Source organism: Notamacropus eugenii, chromosome 6 (assembly GCF_028372415.1).
Source record: "Notamacropus eugenii isolate mMacEug1 chromosome 6, mMacEug1.pri_v2, whole genome shotgun sequence".
NCBI classification, from domain to species: Eukaryota; Metazoa; Chordata; class Mammalia; order Diprotodontia; family Macropodidae; genus Notamacropus; species Notamacropus eugenii.
Genome location: NC_092877.1, coordinates 227819232 through 227846343, shown reverse-complemented (window position 1 = coordinate 227846343; position 27112 = coordinate 227819232). Strand labels below are relative to the sequence as shown.

General features: G+C 37.6%; 1 protein-coding gene across 14 annotated transcripts in view; it reads right to left on the bottom strand.

Moving 5' to 3' along the window:
- The window catches only part of DOCK9 (dedicator of cytokinesis 9), a 352890-nt gene that overhangs the window by 5623 nt on the left and 320155 nt on the right, over nucleotides 1-27112 (bottom strand). For all 14 annotated transcript variants that reach the window (XM_072622068.1, XM_072622059.1, XM_072622061.1 and 11 more), the window contains 6 exons: nucleotides 18940-19062; nucleotides 17039-17152; nucleotides 15267-15413; nucleotides 12282-12492; nucleotides 5913-6103; nucleotides 724-824 (listed from right to left, as the gene is read on the bottom strand). In XM_072622068.1, coding sequence (XP_072478169.1) covers nucleotides 724-824; nucleotides 5913-6103; nucleotides 12282-12492; nucleotides 15267-15413; nucleotides 17039-17152; nucleotides 18940-19062 — 887 coding nt within the window. The remainder of the gene's footprint in view (nucleotides 1-723; nucleotides 825-5912; nucleotides 6104-12281; nucleotides 12493-15266; nucleotides 15414-17038; nucleotides 17153-18939; nucleotides 19063-27112) is intronic.

Below are 27112 nucleotides of genomic sequence, written 5' to 3'. Positions count from 1 at the left end.
ACTCCATGGACCATATCGTGCCAATACTGGTCATGGGATTTTCTTGGCAAAGACACTGGAATGGTATGCCATCTCCTTCTCCAGAGGCAAACAGAGGTTTGGTGACTTACCCAGGGTCACACAGCTAATAACTCCATGGACCATATCACGTCAATACTGACCATGGGATTTTCTGGTCTGCCATCTCCTTCTCCAGAGGCAAACAGAGGTTAGGTGACTTACCCGGGGTCATAGAGCTAGTAAGTGTCAAGATAGGATTTGAACTCAGGTCTTCCTGACTCCAGGTCCAGTGCTGTATTCACTGAGCCTGACTTCAAATGTGTACTCAGATACTTACTAACTGTATGACCCTAGACAAGTCACTTAATGTCCTTCAGTCTCAGTTTCCTCAATTGCAAAATGGGAATAAAAATGCCAATTACTTTGCAAGGTACAAGGAGCAAATAAGATAATATCTGTGAAGCTCTCAGTACAGTGCCTAGCACAAAGTAGGTACCCTATAAATGCTTATTTCCTTCCATTTCCCTTCCTAACTCCAGATCCAAGAACCTATCCACTGCACCACCTTTCTGCTACTGGTAGTAGAAATGCATAGGCATGGAATGGCGTCATCTGTCAGACTGGGGCTGGGTTGGTTGATTTTGCTTAACTGTTTTTCCTTGTTACAAAATGAAACAAAAAATCAATACAATCCTTCCTTAAACCTGAAAATGTGGTTTTTACCTGAAAACTTCCTTCAAGAGCTTTACTTTATTATCAGCATATCTTTTGGTACTTGAATCATCTAAGAAAGCTCGGGCATATGCAAGAGGGCCAGCATTAACCTATATAAAAGAAGAATGCATTCTAAATTAGTAAGATAAATTACCATGAGAATTTATCATTTTCCCCATGACACCATACAAAGTTCTGCACAGTTTAGATTTCATGTCAACCTTCTAAATGCAGAGACAGTTCTACAGAAGTTCACCCAGTACAGTCATTCGTAAAGTGCAGCATACATGTGAGCTATAATCATTTTAAGATACAGTATCAGAGGAATTTGGAGTGAAGGGTCAAGATGATACCATAAACTGCTGTGTGTTAGAAAACTGACGTCTTGGGAAGCCCTGCAGTGAAAGGTTGGCACCAGCTTAAGAGATCAAGGGGCATAATCTATTTTCTAAACTTTTTGGTGGACTCACCAGAAACTTGAGTTTATCATTTTCATCACTTAATCCTTCCTTCATGTTTCAAGTCAAGTTAAGCATTTCAGGAAGCTTTCAAGTTAATGTAGAAGCACTTCATACTTTCCCTGTATCTTTTGCTCTGTTCATCAGCTGGACGGTAGCATTTCTATTACAGATTCCCATACTGCACCACTGACCTTCCTTATGTGCCTTATCTGCTGCAAGGCTACAATTACCATAATCAGTATGTTCCTGTTATTACTGGCTTCGTTTTTCACTAGATAAAAAACCCTGGCCAGATGCCTTAATCACAGAATCATACATATGGCTGGGATATTGGTCACAGCTAATTGCTAACTTGTTTTGACATACAAACTTTTCATATTTGCAAGAGACATTGGAATGGCTTTTCTGGAAAGTGAAGATTCTTTTTTTGTCTGTTAAGCAATGACGTGACTCTTTTTTGAACTTATCAGGAATCTAAAGTTAAAGAAAACTTAGAGATAAAGGGAAGGAGTAGGTACTGTAGCCAAACAGATAATATGGAAAAAGGGGGAAGGGTATGAAAGAGATAATGGGAGTGAGGCCCTGGGTTTTATACATTTCGTTTGATCAAAATACAAATTTGTGCCAAACATTGTGCTAAGCCTGGGGAGACAAAAAGAGGCAAAGAGTAGGCATTTAACAAATGTTTACTGATCAACTGATGGATGATTAGCAAAAGGAGGGGGAAAATGCCTACTACTGAAAAGGGGTATTAACATTTTCTCTTCACTGGGAAAAACATTTAAGATAGTCACAACTTTTGATTAAACATAAGTTGCTTAGAGGCCAAGAGTTCATGTAACATCTGAAGTCAGATTCAATGCTATGTAACCAAAGAACTCCAAGTCGTGTCAACAAACATTTATTAAGTGCCTACTATGGATGCAAAGAAAGGCAAAACATAAAACCCCAAAACCCCAAACCAAAAAACAAAGTAGTTCCCAGTTAAGGAATTCGTGGTCTAATGGGGCAGATGGTGAATAACATAGAAACAGCTATGTTTTTTGCCTTTCTCTGTATGACCAGAGTTTAGCACAATACCTGGCAAACAGTAGGCACTTAATAAATGCTAGGTGACCTTCTACAAACAAATATATGAGTTAAGCTGGCAATGATCAGTAGAGAGAAAGTAATAACATCAAGGCAGATTAGGAAAAGCTTCTGGTCAAAGGTTGGATTTAGCTGCAATGTAAAGGAAAATAGGGAAACCAAGTGGGAGAAATAGGACAGAGAATATCTCAGGTTTGGGGGACAGCCAGAGAAAACTCCTGAGGTTGGGAGATGCAGTGTTTTGTTTGAGCAAGGAAGCTTGGTATCACTACATGAGGGTAAGGTGTAAGAAGAACAGGAAGGTAAGAAGGAGCCTGGTTGTGAAAGGCTTTAAATGACAAAGGTAGACTTTACATTTGATTCTGGAGGTAATGGGGAGCCAGTGCAGTTTACTGACTAGAGAGTGATATTGTCAGACCCATGCTTAAGGAATTGGAGAATCAACTGGATACCTGAGTTGAGAATGAACTGGAGAGACCTTAGGCAGGGAAGACCAACCAGTAGGCATGAAGTGAACACTGCAAGGGGATTGCAGCATCAGAGGAGAACATGGAGAGTATACTAGAGATTTTGTAAAAGTAGGATAGGATATCTTGGATATGGGAGGGTGAGAGAGAAGAAGGAATTTAGGATGTCTCCTAGGATGCAAGTTTGGGTGATGTGGAGTACAGTCATGCCCTCAAAAGTAACAGGGAAGTTAAGAGGAGGGAACTGCCTGTGAAGAAAGATAATGAATTCAGTTTTGAACATGTTGAATTGCAATAGAGTTCAAGATGTTCAATAGGCATCTGGGAATGAGAAACTGGAGGTGAGGAGAGTGGTTACATAAGTAGATTGAGAATTATAAGCTTAGATTAGAGGTTCCCAAATTTATTTGGCCTACTGCCCCCTTTTTGAAAACAAAAACAAAAACAAAAAACTACTCAACTCCCCCCTGAAGTCTATTTTTTTTCCTTAAACATTTTTTTTGAAATTTGTGTCATTTCAAAAAATACAACTTTAAAAAAAATGATGGATCTTAAATTTAATAATTTATAGTGAATTTGTTTTTTCCTGTATTGAAATTTTGATATTATGAATTTCAATATTCCTGCTGATACATGTTGGACTTCCTGACAATGCATGACATGCTTGCCTGTCAACACTTGCTTGTTAAGCCCTATCAGCAAACTTGAGCACTAATTAGTTATAACTTGCATTTTTTGGTGTTTATTTGAAAAATAATGCGATCGGTAAGACTTTATCTCTGTTACACAACAGATGAAACAAGTACAAATGGTTTTTCAAAATTTTCTTATTTTCTCTTCTTTCTTTATGCTTCCACTGCCCCCTTATTTTTATTCAATGCCCCCTATTGCACCTGAGGCTACTACTGCCCCCCTGGATTGGTCCAGAGTCCACACTTTGGGAACCTATAGATAGATTAACAGTGGAATCTATGAGCACTGATGAGATAACTAAATGAAACACTATGGAGGGAGAAGAGAAGAAGACCTGGGGCCCCTAGGCCCCTACAACACACATGTCCTGGATGAAGATCCAGCAAAGGAGACTGAGAGGGAGTGGTCTGACAAGTAGAAGAAGAAATAGGAGAGAGTACATCACAAAAAGTCAGAGAAGAAAGTATCAAGATGAAGGTGTTCTTTAGCATTGAAGGCTCCAGAAAAGTCAAGAAAGATAAGGATTGAGAAAAGGCCATGAAATTAGGTGAACAAGAGATCATTGGTAGAAAAAACATGGAAAGACTTGGATGTCTGAAGGAAGTTCTCCACTCTCAGAGAAACAGAGCACATACAAGTATAATACAATCTTACATAGATGTATATGAAAATGTAAGCTTTTTGTATGAGTATAATTATAGATATCTCAGTATATGCATGTGTATGTAAGTGTATGTATGTGTATATGCATGCATATATATTTTGTATGTATACGCATATATATTATGTATATGCATGTACATGTACACATACATCTATACATACACACACATCTATACACACATCTATGAATATGAAGGCTTAATTATCGTCTTCTTGTAGGAGGAGGGCAAAGAAGGAGAAGAAAAGAACAAAATAAGAAGCACATAGCAGAGAACAAAAGAAAATTCACAAGGAAGCAAAGATGGACAGCTCTGAACACAATGTATAATATTTATTATATAGGCTTTCTTGAAATGGAATTTTATTACTGTATACAGTAAAACTCTCAAGTTCTGCTGTGCACATGGTAATGCTTTCTTTTCTTTTCTTATTTTGTATTTTAAGTTTCTTTTTTCTATTCTGTATTTAAATTTTAGTTTTTCAGTTTGAGATAATTAAATTTTTTTTAAAAAGTGAGATCATTGGCAACTTTGGAGAGAGCAGTTTTAGTTGAATGATGGTGTCAGAAGTTAGAAGGCAGCGAGCTAAAAAAAAAAAAAAAAAAAAAAGGAGAGTGAGAGACACCAATGACTAAATAGTTTTCTCAAAGAATTTAGCCACAAAGAACAGGAGTAAAAGATGCTATCAAGGGAGGAAGGTAAAACAGGAAGAAGAAACTGACTGGTCACTGGTGAGGAAGAGAGATGACTGGTGGATAGCCTGAGTGTTTCTTGAGAGTAGGAATTGTTTCATTCTTTGGATTTGTATCTATAATACTTGGCACAGTGACTAGCCCATAGCAGGACTTAGAAATACTTTTTGACTGACCCATCCTCCTGATGTCAGAAGAAAGTGAGGAAGGTCTCCAAGACACCGGGGAGACTTTATGTACAGTGGACAGAATATGGACAAGTCTCAGAAGATGGCAGGCATAGGTAGGTTGCAAACTATCTCACTAAAGGGGATATCCAACTGAACGAGATCACTTGATAGAGCTAGGTGTGATACTATGGGTGTTGATTGCTGCCTATGTTGTCCAATGTGGTTTCTACATTAATTGGTTTTTACTTAACCATTTTCCCTCACTATAAGGAAGGATTCTATGGCAGGGGACTGGTGTAATGGAAAGTGAATGAGTCATCAATGGAACGTTTTAAAAAGAGTTACTGTATCAGTGACTTTCTTGCTTTCTTCCCTAACAAGGTCAAGTTTGCTACACTGTATTTAGATGAGAGCCTTGATTCTTTTAATCTCAGGATCCCTTAAAGGAACTATTTCTTCTTTTTCTATTTGAATTATTCTTAATAAATTATTTCCAAATTTTCTATTTGGCTTATTTCACATTTTTGGTAGGTTCATCTTTCCCTTCACCAAAAACTTCTGCTTTGTCAAGTCATTTTGCTTATAACTTTCCATCTTGGGAAGTGTCTGTACTTGACAATTTCTATTTAAAACACTTAGTAGTAGGGTGCTTTGAACATAGTAAGACTTTTCCTCCATTCATTTCACATATATGGTATTTTGTTAGGACAGGGTTTAAATGGGATATTCTCCAAAGCTGGCAGCCCATCTACCTTTCCCAGCTGATCCCAAGGTTTTATGCTGTCCTCTTCTGTGTGTGTGTGTGTGTGTGTGTGTGTATGTGTGTACTCACAAACACACGTGTTCACATATTGGTGTGTACTTGAATGCATAGAGTGGTATCTTTTTATCTTGCAAAGATTAAGAAAAATCACCTTTTCCCTTTGATTGTAGAAATTTAAAACAGGGCAAGCTGCATTCTCACCTGAACACTGACGCTGCCCTGCAGCTTTAGCTGCAGCTTGATCATATCTACTTCTGCAGAGGCGCACAGCTGCCTGAGCTCAGCCACCTTCTTACTCATTTCATCGATGGCAACTTCGATGGGATTGAGATCTGTATGATGCTGGTACATCACAGGAATGCGCTTTTTCACATAAGGGAAACAGTGGATTGCTGGTGAAATGGAAACAGAGCATACAGAGTTACTGAGTTTTCCTGACCTTACAAAAACACATCCATTACTTTTATAGTATAGAATTGTCCCAAAATTATTATGGCATTAAAGCTTAAATAACTTTCAAAAGTACCTTTTCCTCACCCCCACCAACTCTACTATTACATTGCTGTAACTAGACAGAGTTCCAGTCTCTTTAGCTTCCTTCATCTATTAAATGGGAATGTGTGTTCATCCTTCATTGCCAAAGGAGACCATTCCATCAGAGAAAAGATGACATGACTTGCACTTGACTTTGTTTTGAATGAGGGAGGGCTGTGCAGGTCACCAGCCTTACTTCTCTTCCAGAACCATCTGAATCCAGTGACCAGATATTCATCAGGATGACTGGAGATGACCCAGGATGAAGCAACTGGGGCTAAGTGACTTGCCCAAGGTCACACAGCTAGTGAGTGTCAAGTGTCTGAGGTGAGATTTGAACTCATGCCCCCCTGACTCCTGCACTGGTGCTCTATCCACTGCACCACCTAGCTGATTAAATGGGAATAATGCCATCTGAATCAGTGAGCTCATAGGGGTCATGGGAACTAAGTCACTTTTATGCCTGGCCCATTCCCTTTTCACGATTTCATCAGAAATTACCTTCAACTCATACAGAGATTATTTGCAAGAATATTTTAGACATCGAAAGAAGAAAACATGTGGCTTAGTAATTACTGACTTTTTTGGGGGGTCATTTTTATTTCTGTTATTACTGTTAATACAATACACAATTTTTTTAATCCTTTGGAATCTTTGCTTCTTTTAAATATCTTGAAAATCTGTGAGTGCCTTTAAAATTGAATTTTAGTATAAAAATCAGCCATAATTCCCAAATTCATTTCCCAATGTAGTAGTTCTTATATCATCAATGAGAAGAGATCCAATGAGGAATTATTATCCTATGAGGAATGGACCAGTTCTTGAAATAGATTTGTCTGATATGGTTACTTAAAATCAGGTACAAACACCAAGTTTGAAAAGATAAACTGTAAAGAAACTGACAGATCCATTTTTATCTCTTGGCAGGATCTCATTTTGTTAGGGTTTATTTCATATTTTTGGTAGGTTCATCTTTCCTTCCACCAAAAATTTCTGCTTTGTCAGGTGATTTTGCTTATAACTTCCATCTTGGGAAGTGTCTCTACTTGACAAGCAACTAAATATCCTCTGGCTGAGGAGGTTTGGGGTTCTTCTGGTTACCCCAATATTGTTATTTTATGTTAATTAAGTCTCTAAGAAACAGCAATGAGTCAACGTCTGACAATAACCAATGAAGAAGACAAAAAACCAAAATTGGCATCTGGTAAGTGTGAGGAAGATGGGTGGCATGGTAGGTAATAGCATACCAGATTCAGAATGAGGATGAGCTGAATTCAAATCCTGCCTCAGACCCTTGCTAGCTGTGAGATTAATCTCAGCCAGCTTATTAGCTGTGTGACCCCAGGCAAGCCATTTAACCTTTTTCACTCTCAGTTTCTTCATCTGTAAAATGGTAATAATAATAATAGCACCCACCTCAGAAGGTGGTTGTGTGGATCAAATAAGATAACATATATGATACATAGATAAAGATCATATAGCCTTTTATATAACAAAGTATGTATAACATTTCAAATCAATTTATTAAATGTTTACTAAGTATTTATGTATTAGGTTAGAAAAGACAAGGGATGGTATAAAATATATGTAAAATCATTGGAAATGAGGCATGGAACGCTATGTATGGTTGATAGAAAATAGTCTTGGAATATAGTGTGTGTACAAGGGGGACATTCATGATCAGAAACTTGCAGTGGCAAGCATAGGGTGGGTATTTGATTAATATTAAAATAAGTTGGGTGAACACTGAGGTTAAGCCTGGCATTAGTGAAGTATTCTCCTCCCTCTCCCAACATAGAAGGCTAAAACACAAGTCAGGCAGTAGCATATAGGGAAGTCTTTTTGCAGACCTGTACCCCTTGTATAACTCAACACATACTTTTTTTTTTCTCTTATATGCTTTGTCTCTCTGTATTGAAGGAAGAAATTCTTCCTTTTGGTGTCCCATTAGTGCAGGCTGAAAGATATGAACAGTCATTATTTCTGATCCAGCTCTTGGACAGCTATCAGGTATTTCTTTTATAGCAGAACAAACTATAGTCCTTTATATAATGTTCCCCATGCCAAAATCCATGAATGATGCATTTTAATGGAAGAATCACAGATTCTGACTTGGACTCATCAGTGAACTGTTTCCTTGTAGAATGAGAAATAAAAATGCTTGAGCTATAGCAGTTGCAGCTGGAGCTGAAAAATACTGTTAGTTGATAATTTCCATGGAGACCTCCCCTCCCCCAAGACCTTTCCTAATGTAGTAATTCTGTCTAACAAAGATTTCCTGGCAACGCATGCATTTCTGTGGTTGCCATAGTAACCTGGAAGAAAGGAAGAGTCTATTTACATATAGAATTAAATATTCTAATTACGAAAAAAATTTAAAGGAAAAGAAATTTTTCATTATTTCAATTTGGGGGGTGTGTGTGCCATTATTATCCTATAAAGAATGGGACAGTTCTTGAAGTAGTCATTTCTGATATGGTTATTTAAAATCAGGTACAAACACTAATCTTGAAAAGATGAGCTATTTCATAATAAACCTGGTAACCTTCCTTCTAAACCCCCACTAAAGACTATGCTGGACTTATACTTAAAATTTAAATGGTGTCGCTCAGAGTTGTGGTGTTATAAATCATTCTATTTAAATTAAGGAGGGCCATCTCCAGTCTTTCTGATCTATATCTGGCCACTGGATCCAGATGGCTCTGGAGGAGAAAGGGAGGCTGGTGACTTTGAGTAGCCCTCCCTCACTTAAATGCAATTCACTTGTGTGTCATGGTATCCCCTCCCTGATATCATGGTTGTCTTTGAGAACAAAGGACAACCTACAGTTAAATTAACAATGATAGCTAGAGTTGATGTTTAGATTGTTTTAAGGTTTGTAAAGCACCTAGCATACCTTATCTCATCTGATCCTCATAATAAACAGCTAAGCACTAAGGTGATTTGTGCCTTGTACCCCTTACAAGACTGTTAAGTGTCATGGGGACAAGGACTGTTTCTAACTTGAACTTGGTATCTTCCCTAGTGTCTTAGCTGAGTGCTCCTATATACAAAAGGTGTGCAATAAATTTTTTAAAAAAATAAATGTTAATAATGATAATAATAACCTGAATTTCTATAGCATTTTATGGTTTAGAGAATGCTTTCTTCAGAAAAACCTTGTGAGGTGGGTAGTGTATTATCATTCCCATTTTACAAATGAAGAAACTGGGGCTCAGGGAAATTAAGTTATTTGTTCCTGATCATACTACTAGTAAGGCTCTGAGGCAGAATCTGAATCCAGGTCTCTTGACTCTAAGTTCAGCACTCTACTTGCTATACACTGAACATAGAGAGTGAGGTTATATGGGTTTGGTTACATTTCTGATTCTATCCTGTTCTCTGAGACCCTGTCCTGATGTCAACAGTTCTCCTTCTTATCCCATTTTAGTACAAAATACATTTAGAGCTAGAATGCAACTTCCCCACCTGCAATAGCATCCTCCACACTTGACCTTGAGAGACTATATCTCCCCTCCCTGGGGAGATGCAGACTTAAGACACCTTGTCATCTGCCTTCCTGTGGTCCCCTTCTCTCCCTACCTAGAACCTCTGGACCAGAACTCTAGAGATTATATGAATCAATGCCCTGAATTTTGGAACTTTGCCTCAGGTCTAAGTTGTCTTGAATGGGGAGTGAGAGAGCATAAACTCATCTATAACTATTTTTAGCTATCCCCAGACTATGTTTTGATTAATCAAAACAAAATAAGCATTTTTAACTGCTTATTACGTGCAAGGCACCATGCTAAGTGCTTTACAAACATTATCTCACTGGATCTTCACAACAACCCTGGAATGCTACTACTATCTTCTTTTTTACAGTTGAGGAAACTGAGGCAAACAACTACGAAGTGACATGCTGAGGGTCACACAGCTATGAAGTATCTCAAGCTGTATTTGAATTCAGGTCTTCCTAACTCCAGGCCTGGTGCTCTATCCATTGCACCACTTAGCCACTCCTAGCTTCCTTGCCACCATATATGTCTTACCCCTTCCAACAGAGCTAGAGTGATCAGTATTATCATATTAATAATCAATATTATTATTGATCACATCAATAATATGATCAAATCAATATTATCATAGCTTCCAGAAAGGACACAGTAATCTACTACATGCTGATTTTAGTCACCATTCATATGATTCCCCAGGCAAAAAAAAAATCCCTTCCCTGACTACCACCTCTCCACATGTGCCATTTTCTCCCATTAAAATGGAAGACTTTACATTTACTTTATCGGTATTACTTGTATGTGTTATCTAAGTCATAGCGCCTGGCACATAGAAGACCCTTAAAGACTCTTCTGATTCATTCATTCATCAATTCACTGGTTTTCCTCAACATTAGCTGCTAAAGATTAGCTGGACTGAAAACTAAAAATAACAATCACTCTGCTCTGACTCCTTGGAGACAACCACCATTCTACAGACTCTAGATATCACTGCAGCTATCCTTGTTCAACAGGGATTCAAAGCGTTCACAAAACTGGTTAATGATTTTCATCCCTTTAAGCATCGTTCCACCAAGGGTAAAAGACTATAAATATATCTCGTTGCTAGCTTTGAGATCTTTGTCTCTCTGTCCTTTCAGAGTTCTTTTTCTTCTTTTCTCTCATTACTGCTTGCAGACCTTTGTCCATACACACTCGAGAATTCCATAAAGTCTTTTTTCCCCAGGAGAAGAAAATTTCACAAGGCAAATGGAATGGATTTGGCCAACTGCTGAATGTGCAAATTCATGTACCTTCAGATATTCTGGTTTATTTTACCCAGAGCAGGGTTAGTTTAAAAACAAACCAGGTGAGAGATGAACAAGGCTCTTTCATTTGCTACTCTACTCAACAAGTCCCTTGGTGGCCCAGGAATGATAGAAGTTCTACTAGAGAAGAGTTTCCTAAGTTATTAGGATGGAAAATGGAAAAGCTTTTATAAAACTGAAATTAAAGTTCTATATATGAAGAGGGAATAAGGATTCACCTAGAATGCCAAGCTAGGTTATACTTTGGTGAAAAATTCATTTGTTTGTTTAAAAAAAACCCCACAAATTTCCCTCTCTCAAGTACATAAAACCTGAACAAATCTAGATTAAACTATGGGATTCACTATACTATATAGACCATTAGAAAGCACAGTAATGTAACCTCCTAGTTTCAATCTCACACAAAGTATCTTCTCTCTTCATTATATCTTAAATGATTAGACCAGTCAACGCCTAACCAATAAATTTATTTTACAGTTAGCCAAAGGATTCAGAGCACATGTGAACTTATGCCTAGTGCAGTATCTTATATACTTCTTGTGGTAGTTCAGTCATGTCCTGGCAATGACAGTGGAGTGATTTGATATTTCCTTCTGCAACATATTTTACAAATAAGGAAACTGAGGCAAACAAGGTTAAGTGACTTTTCCGGGATCACACAGCTAGTAAGTATCTGAGGCCAGATTTGAATGCAGGTCTTCCTGACTCCAAGCCCAGAGCTCTATCCACTATCCACTATCCACTCTTGGATCTTAGCTACTCCAAGTCTTAGCTGCATGTTCCAAATAGAGGTACATAACTTTTGGGTACATCTGACAAATCCAATGGTATGTATATGCTCTCAGGGAGGTGAAGGAGTTTCCAGTACTGGTTGGGCAGGTAGTATTATGGAAACTTCCAATTTTGGAATCCAAGGCCTTAGCTTCAGACTCTGGCTTGGTCACCTACTATATGTAGAAGTCATTTCACTCTCTCTGAGCATTCAGCTTCTTCATATTCAAAGTGAAGATAAATTGATAACTTGTTATATTCCTCTTGACTCTAAACTGATAATCCTAAATAGTTCTAGGGTTCCTTCAAACCCTAATGAATCATTTGTTTCAGAAAGCACTTTTTCTAAATGTCAATGGTCAAAATCTGGTTCCAATGAAAAACTAAGAAAAAGGCACAATATTGTCTTTACCCGCTTGCCACTTAAATTAAATAGTTCCCAGATAATAATGGAAAATCCATACCTGTCAATATCGTACGTCGTTTACACTGTTCCTCTACTCCACCCTGTCGCTTGCCACTCTGAGTAAAGGGCATTTCAAACATGAAACGGCGGATGTTATGAGTTCTTTCAAAGTCAGTTTTCCTTTCTTGCAATTCTTTTTCATCAAAGAATGGGATTACATGTGTCACTTGGATGTAGGCATACTTTGAATCCAAATCCTTAGGGTTGACCTTTAAATGATAAAAGGAAAAAAAGGTGAAAAATATTGAAGAGGGAATAATTTTCTCTTCCCCTGAAAGGACGTTTATAGATCTGTTGCAGAAAGTAAACATTTAGCTTAGTAACAGTGCTTTAATTTATAGCTTCCCTATTATAACCACCCAATTATTAAAAAGAGGAAATTCTGAGTTGCAACAGTTCAGCTTATCATTATCATGTAATTTAGTAATTAATCTTCAGTAATTAGCATATCTCTACAAAAGACATATATGATATATGTGTGTATGTGTGCATGTGTGTATATAAGAATATACATATATATTCATACATATACACACAAAAGCTAACCCTAAACACTCACAAGAAATTAAAGCTAGGTAATTTTAAGAGAAAACAAAGGATGTCTCATTAAGTGTTTTTGAACCATTTTTGATTAAGTTTTCATTGTATTTAAAGCACTTTTTACCTTTTATGCCAAGAGAAAAGAGAATATGCCTGAGTAAGGGATTGGAGGGGAAGGAGAGAGTGGGAGGTTGGAGAGACGGGCAGAAAATGTCAGTAACTATAATAGTACAGGAACAAAACAGAATAGTGAATGAGAAAGGCACAGGTTTAATGGACTCGAGTAAGTGCTAATGAACAATCCTTCTATTCACAGATACAATGTGGAGATTAAAATAAAAAATTAAAAAACTATGCTTTCAACTTTTAAGGAAGAAAGATATTATATAAAACCAGGGAATTAAAATAATCCAATTAATTATAAAAACCAAAGTCATTACTACTTGGTATATTGTATGACTTTTAAAAATCAGATTACCATTTAATATGCTCATACATTTTCCCTCTTTAGCAGAGGAGTTTTCCTCACATCTTACTGAAAAATAGGGAACTATCCACCAGAAACACTGTATTCTACATCATCAAACTTCTGGATATCATTGCCCATTACTTCTTTGCTTCAGTCTCTGATGTACTTACACTTCTTACAATTTACAAGCATGCCTCGGTCTCCCCGATTCTTGAAAAACCCTCACTGGATCCTATCACCCTCTCAAGCAATTAACCCATAACTCTCCAACTTCTCACCAATAAACTTACAGAAAAAATTATCTATTCTTATTTCCTCTATTTATTCTCCTTAACCCCTTGCAATCCACCTGCTCCATTTGGAAACGGTGACTACAAAACTGATCCTTTAACTGCTGGATCTAATCATCCCCTCTCAGTCCTCTTCTTTGTTGGCCTTTCTGAAACAGGTGACATTGCTAACCACTCTCACGATAATTCTTTCATCACTGTCCTGGTTCTTTCCTACCTGTGTGACTGACCATTCCTTCTCAGTCTCCTCTGCTAAGTCATCACTCATGGACTGCCTCATAACTCTGTGTTGGGGCATCTAGGTGGTGCAGTGGATAGAGCACCAGTGCAGGAATCAGGAGGACCTGAGTTCAAATCTCACCTCAGACACTTGACACTCACTAGCTGTGGGACCTTGGGCAAATCACTTAACCCCAACTGCCTCATCCTGGGTCATCTCCAGTCATCCTGATGAATATCTATCTCGTCACTGGATTCAGATGGAATCTCTGGAGGAGAAGTCAGGCTGGTGACCTGCACAGCCCTTCCTCACTCAAAACAAAGTCAAGTGCAAGTCATGTCATCATTTCTCTGATGGCATGGTCTTCTTCAGCAACAAAGGATGAACACACGTGACTCTGTGTGTACCCCTGAGGCACAGTGATGAGTCTATACTCCTCTTTAGCCATGCTCTTTGTTGGAGCTCTCTTCAGATCCCATGGTTATAATTGTCATAGGGGTTCCTAAAGGTTGTGCCTCAAGTTTTTGCTAGGTGAGCTGTAAAATCTTTTATGTTATATGAGAAAAATTGTAAACAATCTTGTTCATTATGAAATTTCCTTACTCAGATTTGAAAAAGAAGCATTTCTTTGCCACTTTTGCCACATCAATCTCCCAATTTCTTTTCCAATTCATATCTATACATTAAACCAACCCACTGAACGACTTATTTTAGGATATGATATTAAAAGGATTGGAAAAGAGTTGCTTGTGTGAAGAGACAGGTTTTGCCTGTTTCTTTAGGAGTATTGTATATGGGCTGAAAAAGGAAGTAGAAAAATATGAAAGAACTTTGAAAAATAAGGTTACAATGGCCTGGGTAATCTATTAACTGAGACCAATATAATAACTTTGGTGTTGGGAATATTATTCCTCAGATCTATGGGATTATCTTTCTTTTGCATTATTTTTAATAAGTTGGCAATGAACTTGCTGGGAAGAAGGGATTGAAAGATTAAGAAGATATCAAACTTATCCAAGCTTATCTGTAACAAGCAAGATGTTCAACCAAGAAGATGGCTGCCATTTACGGCAGTGGGCATCCTTAACACATAAAAAATAGTTAACAAATATTTGTCAACTTGAATAGTAATATTTTTGAGTGAAAAGAAGAAAAATAAATGTATAAAAATAAAAAAAAGACTAGAAGGAGCTTTGTCTTTTTCCAGGTGAGTTTTAGGCAATACAAGTACATCTGGTAGGAGATGTGGTTTTAGGGGTTGAATGTTCAGGGTAAATGTGTGTCTTGAGAAGAGAATAAAAGAAGCTAGTCTCTAGAAATAGAAACTAAAAATACAGACAGAAAATGGGCATTTTCTAAACTATGGGTTAGAGATGTTGAAGTCTTACAAGATCCCAGTTTGGTTTTAAGCGTAAATGAAACAAATTCAACAGCGCTATCCAAATCATCCACGTGTGCTCATACCTTGCCAGAATCTTGGATCATTTTGACATTTTCAGAACCAAATTTGTCTGAGTAAAGCTTTAGTAGTCTCTGAGAGATTTCTGATAAAGGTGTCAGTTTAGGTTCTTTGTAAATGTATTCCTTTCCATCTTCATCTTCAAAGAATCCCTGTGGGGAAAAAGTAATATTAGGAATGTTTCCAGCACTCCAATAGCTCTGGCTTATAACAACTCAGAGAGTAGGTTTGGGGTTTTTTTTTTTATGTTTTACAAATAGCACTTTCAACATTTGTTGTTAGGATTCAAAGCAAAAAATTAACAACTCAAAAAAAAAACCTTTATACAGATATACTTCCTGAAGAGAAGAAAAAAAATGTGAATGATAAAAAAGTCTGAGTAGAGCAGGGTGCAAAGATGAAGAAAGAACAGAAAATTGCAAACATATCTGAGGATGCTGTCATCACGTGCTGGAGTGTAATTAAAGGTCTGGGAATCAAGACTGTTTTCTCATTCAGCTGGAGTAACTAGCTTCATCCCTGTTTCATATTCCCAAGACCGCCTTCATCCAAAAATGGTGCCATTGTCTGCTAAAGGGAGTTTTCCATATGACTTGCAAAAATGTCCCAACCTATTCTATTTACACTAGCATAATTTCAAAAAATCCTAGGTCTAGAGAAGGGCAAATATGTTATATAGGAAACATTATGCCAATTCTATTACATATAATTAATTTCAAAGGTATTGAAGTCTGTCAGAGCAGTAGCAAGATATCGCCATATAATCTCCAGTTAACATCTGTTTTGGATTCTATCTTGGCTGAATTCAACAATGTGGCATGAGTTGAGAAGTGAAACAGGATGAAAATTTTAAAAGCCAAATATCAGTTAATATTTGAAATAATGAGTTAAAAAAATCTCTGTTCTAAAATAAAACAGACAAAATAACAGAAAGAACACAGAACACATTCAAAACAAAACAAGGCAGGCTAGACTGAACAAAAATATCCACATCAAACTAGGGGTTGAAATGCAGTCATTTGACTACATCGCTTGCTTCATAAGCATTTGCTGTAATTACCTCCACATCTGTCTCAGTGTCTGTAAACTGGTATTGCTATAAAGTTGTGAAAGACAACAGAATAAATTGAAGGTTATATACTGCTCATAGGAATGCACACTTCCTAAATACATGGATGACAGTTTATACAATGTAATAATGTTAGATACTTGTAGGTTAAAATCAAGTTAAATGAGAAAGAACCCTTCCTCATGGGCTCTCTGAAATATTATAATGGTCAATCTACTGTGGAGATATTATGTTATGAAAAGGTGAAGATGCCACGTACACAAGGGCAGCCAGAAATTCTTAAATTTTTGGTTTAAAACATGCAATACAGATGTATAGGAGACAGGTGATTTACTTCTGTAAATGGAATCAAATGTTATTGTTTGGAGCTATGATGACTAGATAGATATACATACAGGTTTGAAAAGGCAACTGGCAAACCACACAGAAGCACCAAAGATGCCGCTCAGTAAACATTCTTAGGAATGTCTTACGTAGGAAGAACTTACCGCTGCCTTAAGAAAGTAATAAAAGAAAAGACAGGAAGAAAAAGCAGAAAGTTTACTGAGGAAGATCAGAATTATATCAAAAGTTAAATTTAACAGATCAAAGAAGACTGCGTCATATATAGAATTATAATGCATGAAACAGAATAAGGTGTGAAACATAATTGTGCAAACATTTTCACAGCACTTAATATCATTTTTAGAAAGGAGAGGTTATGCTCACCTGTCCAAAGAATGCCACTCTGAAATAAGTCCCCAGAAGTCTCTTGCCCGTATGCATAACTTCTGTGACTTTGCTGTATGCTCGATGGAGAGTGTCATATAGATGAGCCAGTCTCTAGAAATGTGGAAGAGAATAGTTTCCTTTATACTTGTAAACCAGAGGATTCAAGTTCCCACACAGTATTAAATATAAAAAGAAAAAGGTTTTCCTCTTAGCCTTCTTCTCTTAAAAATGTTATTTTCAAATTTTTCTTTCAAAAAACAAATAAACTAAAGTGACAAGATGACTTGAAAATGAATGAATCACTTCAAATTTTTAAAGCAAACTAAGGTATCCTCTCAGCAAAGCTATTTTAAAAAATAGAATTCCATAAAAGAGAATCAAATTAAGCTAAAATACTGACAATTGGATACCTTTCAAACAAAAAATCAATCTCCTTTTCTCATGAGATTTGCAGCAGATTACAAAAGAAATGACTACACCTCTATTTGTTCACCAGTTGGAAATGAAAATGACCTTTAAAGGTAAGTGGATAAAATATTAGTTTTATCAACTCAACTTCTTTGGGAAATTCAAAAGTGATGACCTGAATACTAAGGTCCAATTTCTGTAGAAAGGATTAGGTTGTCTATAAATTAAGATATGGCAGACAGTGGATAGAGTGCAAGGCCTGAAGTTAGGAAGACTCATCCTCCTGAGTTCAATTCTGGTTTCAGACTACCTGTGTGACCCTTGGCAAGTCAGTTAACCCTGCTTCCCTCAGTTTCCACATTCATAAAATGAGCTAGAGAAGAAAATGTCACAACAAGTCAGACAACTCAACAACCACAAAATTAATATATAGTTAATTCTGGATTACTCAGTGGTTGAATATTCAAATCACATAAAAGAGAAAAATTCCTTTCAATTTCTCAAAATAATAACATGAAATAAACAATATAGTTCTCTGCTGTCTATACACAGGAGTTCCTCTTGAGTTGTTGACATAGCACTCTCTCCTCCTACCCAGAATAGTAAATATTTGAAGGGGAGATATTTATCTCTCCCAACAGAAGGTAGGAGATGTAATGTCCTATTTAGCATAAGTTCATGTTTGAAAGAAAGCCATTTTCAGCATCTGAGGAGCCAAGAGAGTTGTGACCAAAGGCTAGACGGGAAAGCTTGGTAAATTTCTTGGTCAAAGATCTGGCAACCTATCAATACTTTCAGTGCCAAGTGGATGACCTTCGTCCAGAGGCCTAGAGTATGGATGGCTCCACTGACATAAGGAGGATGTTCAGAATGGTTACTAGATGCCACTGCCCTAGCAAATGTGCTGACTATTGCCAGCAGTGTAGGCATATGTGGTAATTTTTGCAAATAGCAAAAGAAAAGGAGCTAGAAGTAGCAATTAAGTCTCCATTGAAAAGTCCAGGTGCTGTCTTTGTCCCACGTGCTAAACGAGGGTGCCACCTAAACCCTATTCTAACTCTTCCAGAACCCTGAAGATCTTCACGGTATAGATTCATTATTTTGTTATGAATTCTCAAAAATCTGAAACAACCATATTCAAATATAAAAACAAAACCATCTTCCAGAGTAAAATAAATTTATATTTAAATTAGCTGCCATTTTGGATTTTGGAGACTTGCTGCTCTCCTCCAGTGGTGTGGATAATTGAGAGTTGACTATATGATCCCCAATTTCAGCAAACTAATTTATTTTCATCTCTTTAATAGTCTCCTATATTCAAAACTTTAGACAGCCCAACAATCTCATTTCCATTTTTTGACTTTTTAGAAAAAGAGAAGAAAATCAGAAAGCAACTTTATTTCTAAGAAAACTTCAAAATTACGTAGAAACGAGAAAAGGAAGTTTGTCTGACCAATGTCATGAAAAGCAGAAAACCCAAAATGAGATACCTCAAAATCTCTGCGTTTCTCATAAATGGGAATTATGAGTTTATAGATGTCAGCAATCAGCTCGTAGCGTTCAGCCTTCCAGAGTCCATCTGCACATTGTTCTAGCAATTCCATTAACACGTCCTAATTGCAGAAGAAAACACAAAAGAAAGCTAAGGCAATCACCAGTTAAATAATTTATCAGTAAATGTGAGTTGAACAGTACAGTAGTGTTAAGTCCATTAAAGTTTCCTTGTTGGTTAAAGGTTAGCCCAAAATTTTCTTTCAGGTGACATTTTTCAAGTGCTAGCAGGTGCATTGCAAACAATGTAAGAAGGTGTTAAGTAACAAAGGACACAACTGGCTATGGTGATGACCATGAGTACCTAGTGAAAGAAATAAAATTGTCATTTGTATTTTCCACAGAGATTATGAAAATCACCCCTTGCTGGGGCCCTCCCTATCAGTAACCTCTACTCTGTTCTTGGGTCTCTTGGCTCCAGTAGGTGGAGTCTTTCTTTTGATGGGACCCAGGTCTCCACACCACTCAGGCCGGCTCCACAAAATGCCATCCCACCTCCCCTTCTGGCTTCCCTGTAAGGGTGGCCTTTCCCCATTAAAATAGAAGCCTTCTGAGGACAGGGATTATCCTCGCTTGCTTGTATCTGTGTTCCCAGTACTTAGCACAATGCGTGGTGTTTTGTCTATCCACCCATCTACTTTTCCAAGGTTTGCAAAGCATTTTAGTTATTGACAGATGTTTCTTTTCCTCTACTCCCTCTACAATGAATGAATTTGGTAGGATATCTACTGCCTTACAAAAAAAAAAGAAAATTGACTTTTTGTGAAGATCAGATGGGAGTGTAATCATATGGGGAGTTACTGTAAACAGCATCAACAGAAGTTAAGGCTAGCTTTATAATGGGGCAGCAATGGGAGAAAACAGCAAGAATGACCCATCAATACTAAGTAAGCAGAAGTTCGCAGGCTAACAGTCAGCATAAGTGCCTAAGGGATGGCCTTGAAGTCATAAAGACTTGGGCTTTAATCTCACCTCTTACACATACTAGCTGTGTGATCCTGGGCAAGTCATTTAACTTCTCAATGCCTTAAGTAATTCTCTAAGAGGCCAGTAGGTGGACAGAGTACTGGACCTGGAGTCAGGAAAGACCTGAGTTCAAATCTAGTCTCAGATACTTCCTAGCCTTGGGCAAGTTACTTATTCCCCCCCTCCACTTCAATTTCCTCATCTGTAAAAGGGAGATAATAATAACATCTCCCTCCCAGGGTCGCTGTAAGGATAAAATGAGATATTTGTAAAATGTTTTGCCAACCTTAATGTACTATACACATGTTAGCTGTCGTTAAGACTTCAAACGATAGATTAGCTGCTTGAAAATCTGAATTAGTGGAGAGAGACGGGTTTCCAGAAACTAATGAAAGGACAGAAACTGGCCTCTTTGTAACTACTATCCACTGTGTCAGGTTGCGTCCTATGAGGCCAAATGAGAGAAGGAAGGGAATAAGCATTTGTTAGGCAGCTACTGCATTCCAGGCACAAGCTTTATAAATATTATCTCATGCGATCCTCAGAACAAGAATATTCACTCCTATATGACAACTCTTCTAATACTTGAACAAAGCTATCATTCCCCACCCTGCCTCTCTCCAAGCTCAATGTGCTCAAGTCCTTCAGCATCATGAACTCAAGGTCCTTCAGTCCTGGCAGCCCTCCCCTGGACCCTCTCCAGCTAATCAATGTCTCTCTTAAACCATAGTGCCCAGAGCTGAACGCAATGTTCCAGGAGACAATGGACAAAGGCAAGGTACAATGAGATTACCACTGCCCTGTTCCTAGAAGGTACTCCACCCCTGGGGCAGCTAGGTGGCACGGTGCATAGAGCGCCAGCCTTGGAGACAGGAAGACCAGATATTTATTAGTTGAGTAACCCTGCTCAGGTCAGTTAACTCTGTTTGCCTTGGTTTCCTCATCTGTAACATGAATTGGAGAAGGAAATGGCAAACCATTTCAGCATCTCTGCCAAGTAAACCCCAAATAGGGTCATAAAGAGTTGGACGCAACTGAACAATTCTCAAGACCAAGTTAGCTTTTTGGCTTCCTCATTCCATCTCTTTGGCTGATTGACAAATTTGCACCCCCACCCCACCGCCATATTCTACAATCCAGTGACACAGGCCTCTCTGCTACTCCTCACACAGGACACTCCATCTCTCAACTCTGGGCATTTTTACTAGCTGTTGCCATGGTTGAAACTTTCTTCTTCTTCATCTCCAACTCCTGGCTTCCTTCAAATCCCACCTTCTACAAGAAGTCTTTCCCAGTCTCCTACAATTCTAGTGTCTTCCTTCTGTTAGCTCCATTTTATACTACATACATGTACATATATACATATATGTGTATATCCATACATATATGTATCTGTATATATACACATGTACATATAATATATATTTATACACACACACAACCCTAACTTGAAGCTTTAACTCTAATAGCATATATGTGTGTGTGCATGTGTGTGCATGTGTCTATTCCACATAAATCTGATTTGTACATCATTGTAAACTTATTGTATCCTCCACTGGACTATCAGCTGCTTGAAAGTAGAGACTTCCTTCTGCCTTTCTTTGTGCCTCCAATGATTAGCACGATACCTCATGTATAGTAGGTGCTTAATAAAAGTTTATTGATTAACTGACTTGTATTGAGTTTGCAGTCCACCAAGAACTTCAGCTCCTTTTCACAATTTATTATTTATCCATGCTTCAAGGTTTTTTCCCTTATTACATTACTGAGGAGAAACTAGCAGTTACAACAAGTAAGAGGCTACTACCATAGCTAGTTAAAACAATAACACTAGTGTTCTGGGTTTCCAGTCTATACTAGGCCATTCTGGCCTTACGTCAACAAGGATTTGTCTTTCTTCTTGAGATTTTAAAAAGAATTATTGATTTTCACATATTTGTTTCTTATCTAGTGATTTGAAATAACTGCTTTTCAAGTGGCAGGAAATAAAAATCTGTTGTGAATTTTTAATTTTTTCAAAAAACACTGGCTTTATTAAAAAAAAAAAACAAAAACAAACAACACTGCCAGGGCAAGACCATCTCTACTTTTGTGACGTCCTTTAGGCATACAAATCATAAAATTGCTATGTGCATGACTGAACTCGGGGATCAGTGCTTATAAAAGGAGAACCAGATGTCTAATGGTTTTTACTGTAATACCCATTAACTAATGAGGGCAAAAATGCCATATATACATAGCAACCAAGAGAGTTCCTAAAAAAAGATGCATTAGTGCATATATCTATGTTCAATATGTTTTCCTGTAGGCTCTGTTTATGAAATCTTCATAAGCGAAGGCTCCACCATGACCAAATATGCCTTGCTCCCACCGGACTATGAAAAAGCTGAATGAAATTCAAAGAGAAGCACAAGGACGAAAGAAGTAATCTACTATTGTTAACATGCAGCATCTCCTTCTATACATGTTTATATATATGTTTTAGCAACGTGGTAGAGGGCTATTGACCTTGAGAGAAAATAAAGAGAGTATGAAGAGCCTTGGCCTAGGAAAAAGGAAGAGTTGGATTTGAATTCTGATTCAGACACTATATGGCTATAGGTAAGTCACTTGAGTCTTTTAACTGAGTGCTCTAGACAGGGATGCTCTGAGAGTTAAATGAGATGGTATGTATAAAATACTTTGCAAACCTTAAAGTGCCATAAAAATGTCAACCATATCATCTGCTAAAGCTTTAATAAGTGGCTGCCCCATTCCCTGGCTGGTCTTGGGAAGGGGAATTACTCTTTGAGCTAAGTTGGGGGACACAGTACAGTACAGCCCTCAATTTTCAACAGAATCTCACTGGCCCATGTATATGCTTGTCCAAATTGGCTAATGACATCCATCATTCCAAAGGCTCAAAGTCAGTGGTATATGACAATCTAAAAGTGACTTCTACAATTATTCAAGTACTAATGGCACTCCTTCAGATGTGTTTAAAGGTGGCCTGGATTTTATCATTTATTCAACAAATGTTTCATTACTGAATGCCTCCCCTGTGCTAGGTGTGGTGACACAAAGAATTAAGATATGATTCCTACTTCAAAGAATCTGTTGAAATTTGATCTCCCATCTACTCCTCTATCCCCACCATCACAAAAGCATGCTATCATAATTGGGGAGGAAATAAAATACTTAAAGAGAAAAAAACCAAATAAGCAAACGTATGCTACCTCTCTGGGGAGACCTCTACCCCTGGGATACTGAAGTTACAAAGTAAAAAGTATGGGTTTGGAAATGAGACCTGGGTTCTGATCTTGGCTTTACTGCTAATTAGATAAGTAGATTATAGGAATAATTATAGGAGATAAATGACTTGCCCCATAGCAGATCCAAGATTCGAACCCAGGTCCTTTGACTCCAAATTCAGTACTCTTTGCACTAAGTCACTTGTGACATTAAGTAAATCATATACTCTCTCTGGCCTTCAGTTTACAGCTATAAAATAAAAGATTTGTCTGAGTGATCCCTCAGGTCCCTTTCAAAACTAAAATTCCATATCCATGTTGAATTTATCAAAGTTGTCAAGCAGTAAATTATTCCTTTTCTTTTTTTTTCCTCTAACAGATATAATGACTTTCCCACCAGCCCCAATTATACTTTGCTTGTGCTTCTTTTATGCATTGGTGTAGTATTCTAGACTAGTCTAGCCCACAAAACTCCCAAGTGGGGCCTGAACCAGATTAAACTGGAACTGAAAAATACATAACAAAATACATAAAAATACAATACAGATAATTGTTAATTTATAGATTTCTAAGTCAATACGAGGCTCCCAGGGACCCTTTCTATTTGAGTTTGACACCACTGTTGAATACTATATTTATATATGTGTATATTCTCTGATGAAAGAGTAAGATCCATGAAGACAGGACCTACGTATTTTCTAAGGTTTGTATCTGACCCAGCACTTGCTCTGCAGACGACAGATGCTTACTGAACACTTACAGAATTAAAATTGATTGAACCCCAATTTAATGGCATTTTGCAATAACAACTTCCCTTTATATAAGCCACTTATAGATTAGAAAGAACCTTCAACAATCCTGAGCAGTGGATAGTTGCAAGCATCTTTATCTTCATTTTACAGATGACTGAACTGAGGTTTAAGGATGAAGGAACTCAAGCTCTGTGCAGTCAACAAGCATTTAATCTGTCAGTCAATTAGCATTTTGAAGTGTCTACTATGTACCAGGCTAAGTGAGCACTGGTCAAGTGATTTATCCAAGTTTATACAGCTAATAAATAACAGAATTGAGTCGTCAATTTAGATACTTTAACTCCAAATATAATGCTTATTGCATGACTTCACAGATCAGCTAATACTTTCAGCCATATACTTACTAAATATTCTCTAGCTTAATGGCATTACTAGGCAAAGGGGGACCAAGACATTTATAATTTAAGGAAGATATGTCTCTCTCCTACTGGAGTTTATAATTGAGTTTGGAAAATAACCACATAGTCAAGGCATTCTTGTGTTGACAGAAATATGACATTTCTAAGTGAAATGACTATTTTTTAAAAATCACTATTTTGCAATTATTGATGCTTGCTCTAGGACAGGATTCAGATGGATATTTAAACTATGAGTTAAAACGAGTCATTACTCTATATTCAAGGAGCTTACAATATGGTGCTGGTAAGATAACACTAGCATCCAAATAACTACACTACAGGACGTAATATAAATTCCATAAGACTAGTTCTATGATGTCTCATCATGACATAGAGTTAACAGGATCATAGATTTAGAGCCAGAAGGGACCCTAGAAGCCATTAAATCCAGCCCTCTCATTTTACAGATGGGATAACTGAGGCACAAAGAGGGCTAAAGTGACTTGTCCAGGGTTATACAGAGAGTAAGTGTCCAAGGCAGGATCTGAACAGCCAACTCTGCTTGATTCTAAGTCTGGTACGCTAACCACTATGACACATGTCTGAGCTCCAAAATCCATCTCCAGCACATACTAGCTGAGGGATCCCAGACAAGCATTTGATCTCCCTGAGATTCTGTTTCTTCATCTATAAAACAGAGAGAATAATAACCTACTCCATAGGGTTACTGCAAGACCAGGATAAGATTGACACTTTGGAAACCTAAAGAACTGTATAAATGCTGCTCATATAAGCATTATCACTGTCAGAGTCCTTGTACCCCTGAGGCTTTGGACATACACTAGCTGTAAGAAATTTAACCTCTAAAGACACCAGGCAACTCTTTTAAGACTATAAGTCACAGGCAGTTGCTGATATGCATCAGTATGTGGGAGAGTTTCCAAATAGGGTGTACCTTTCCCACAGCTCAAGGTTAAAAAAAAAAGAACCCCCTTTTATAGCATGCAATCAGTGTTCTGAAGTACGATTGTGGCGTGGTGCAGAAAGCATTGGATTTGGGATCAGAAAACATGGGCTCAAATCCCAGCTCTGTAACCTTACTGTGTGAGTGACCTTGGGTAAGTCATTTCCCTTCCACAGAGCCTCAGATTCCTCATCTGTAAAATGACAGGGATAGGAACAGATGGTCTCTAACGTCTTTGTCTACCTCTAGCTTTTCAATGCTATGTTATCTTTTTTTTTTTTTAAACTAAATGTAGAGGCCAGGGACAATTCATGATTAATCTGTTTTATAAAGTACCTCTAGACTATAAGTTCCTTGAGGGAAGAGATTTTTTTTTTTTGTCTCTGTGCATCTAGTGCCTGGCATAAAAGACATCCTTAAGAAGTGGAGCTGAATCGGACAGTATGCTTCATAATGACTTTGTAGCATCACTACAACTAATATCCGATTGCCTGGAAGCTGTTCTCCGTCAGAAGGAGGGTACTGAAGATGGAGTCAGAAATCCACGCACGGTTTACTCCACAAATATTTGGGGAGGGCTTGCTGTGGAGGTGCAAGGCAGACCAAAAGGTACAATCTGCAAACACTTAAAGCCAACTGTGAACTCATGAACAAAGTGAGAACCTGGAGATGAAAGACAAATTCAAACTGATCCAGAGAATGATTTTTCTGGAGGGAGGATTTTAGAAATGACTAATAAACCAGTTAAGCACCCCCATGATGATGACAATATCCCACTCAGCAATCATAACAATACTGCTAGCTAGCATACCTCATTTCATCCTCACCACAACCTAAAGAGGTAGGTGTGGCTATTATGCCCATTTACATTTGAGGAAAGTGAGGCAAACAGAAGTTAAATGATTTGCCCAAGATTATACAAAGTAAGTATCTGAAGTCACATTTGAATTCAAGTCCCTCCTGACTTCAAGCCCAGTGCTCTACCCATTGTATCACTTACGTGTCTTTAGGAATAGTTATAGTTTAATGATTTTTCTGTGCCCCGTCTAGGGAAAGAAGTCATTATTCCCTTTCCAAAGCAATGAAAGGAAGCATCCCTTTTTCTAGTCCAAGAGAAGAGGAGGGCCATCTCCTTTAGAGCAGAGCCATGAGCAAAGAAATTCACCATTTCTATAAATCTAGTTGAGGTTTGCTAGCCATCAAGAGATAAGCCTATTTTTTACATAGTTCTTGGAACCTCTTGAGGGGACCAATTTATGTACTTAATTGCATCTGGCAGTAAAAATTATACTAGCAATTATTTCCGGCAAATCATGTGCATCTTTTCACTTCAGTTTTTCCATAATCAAGAAACATCTGGCAAAGATAATCACCTTTCATAATGAAAGCCACCGTTTCCTGAAAAATCCTGATAGATAAAAGTACTATAAAACACAAGGCCTGTGGCCTTCTCTCCCTCCTAACGTACGTAGGCTGAAGTCTCCAAAGTTCTTGAAGTTTCACTTTTGATGCTTTTATCTTTTTCTAAGTCCTTTACAATTCCACTGTATATTAAATTATAATCCCTTCAGAATTACTTGCACTCTGAACTTTGTTAAAGATTAACTAATTTTATGCTTTTAAAACAAGGCAGGCATTTGTTATCTTCTGGATAATTAGTGATTGAAAATATCCTTGATTTTCAGTTTATTTATAGCAGCTCCAGATTTTTATTCATTTTGTTACTTCAAATTGATCTCAGTCAGTTGATGAGTTTTATTAAAGCACCTACTGTGAGCTAGATAACCTGCTAAGTGCTAGGG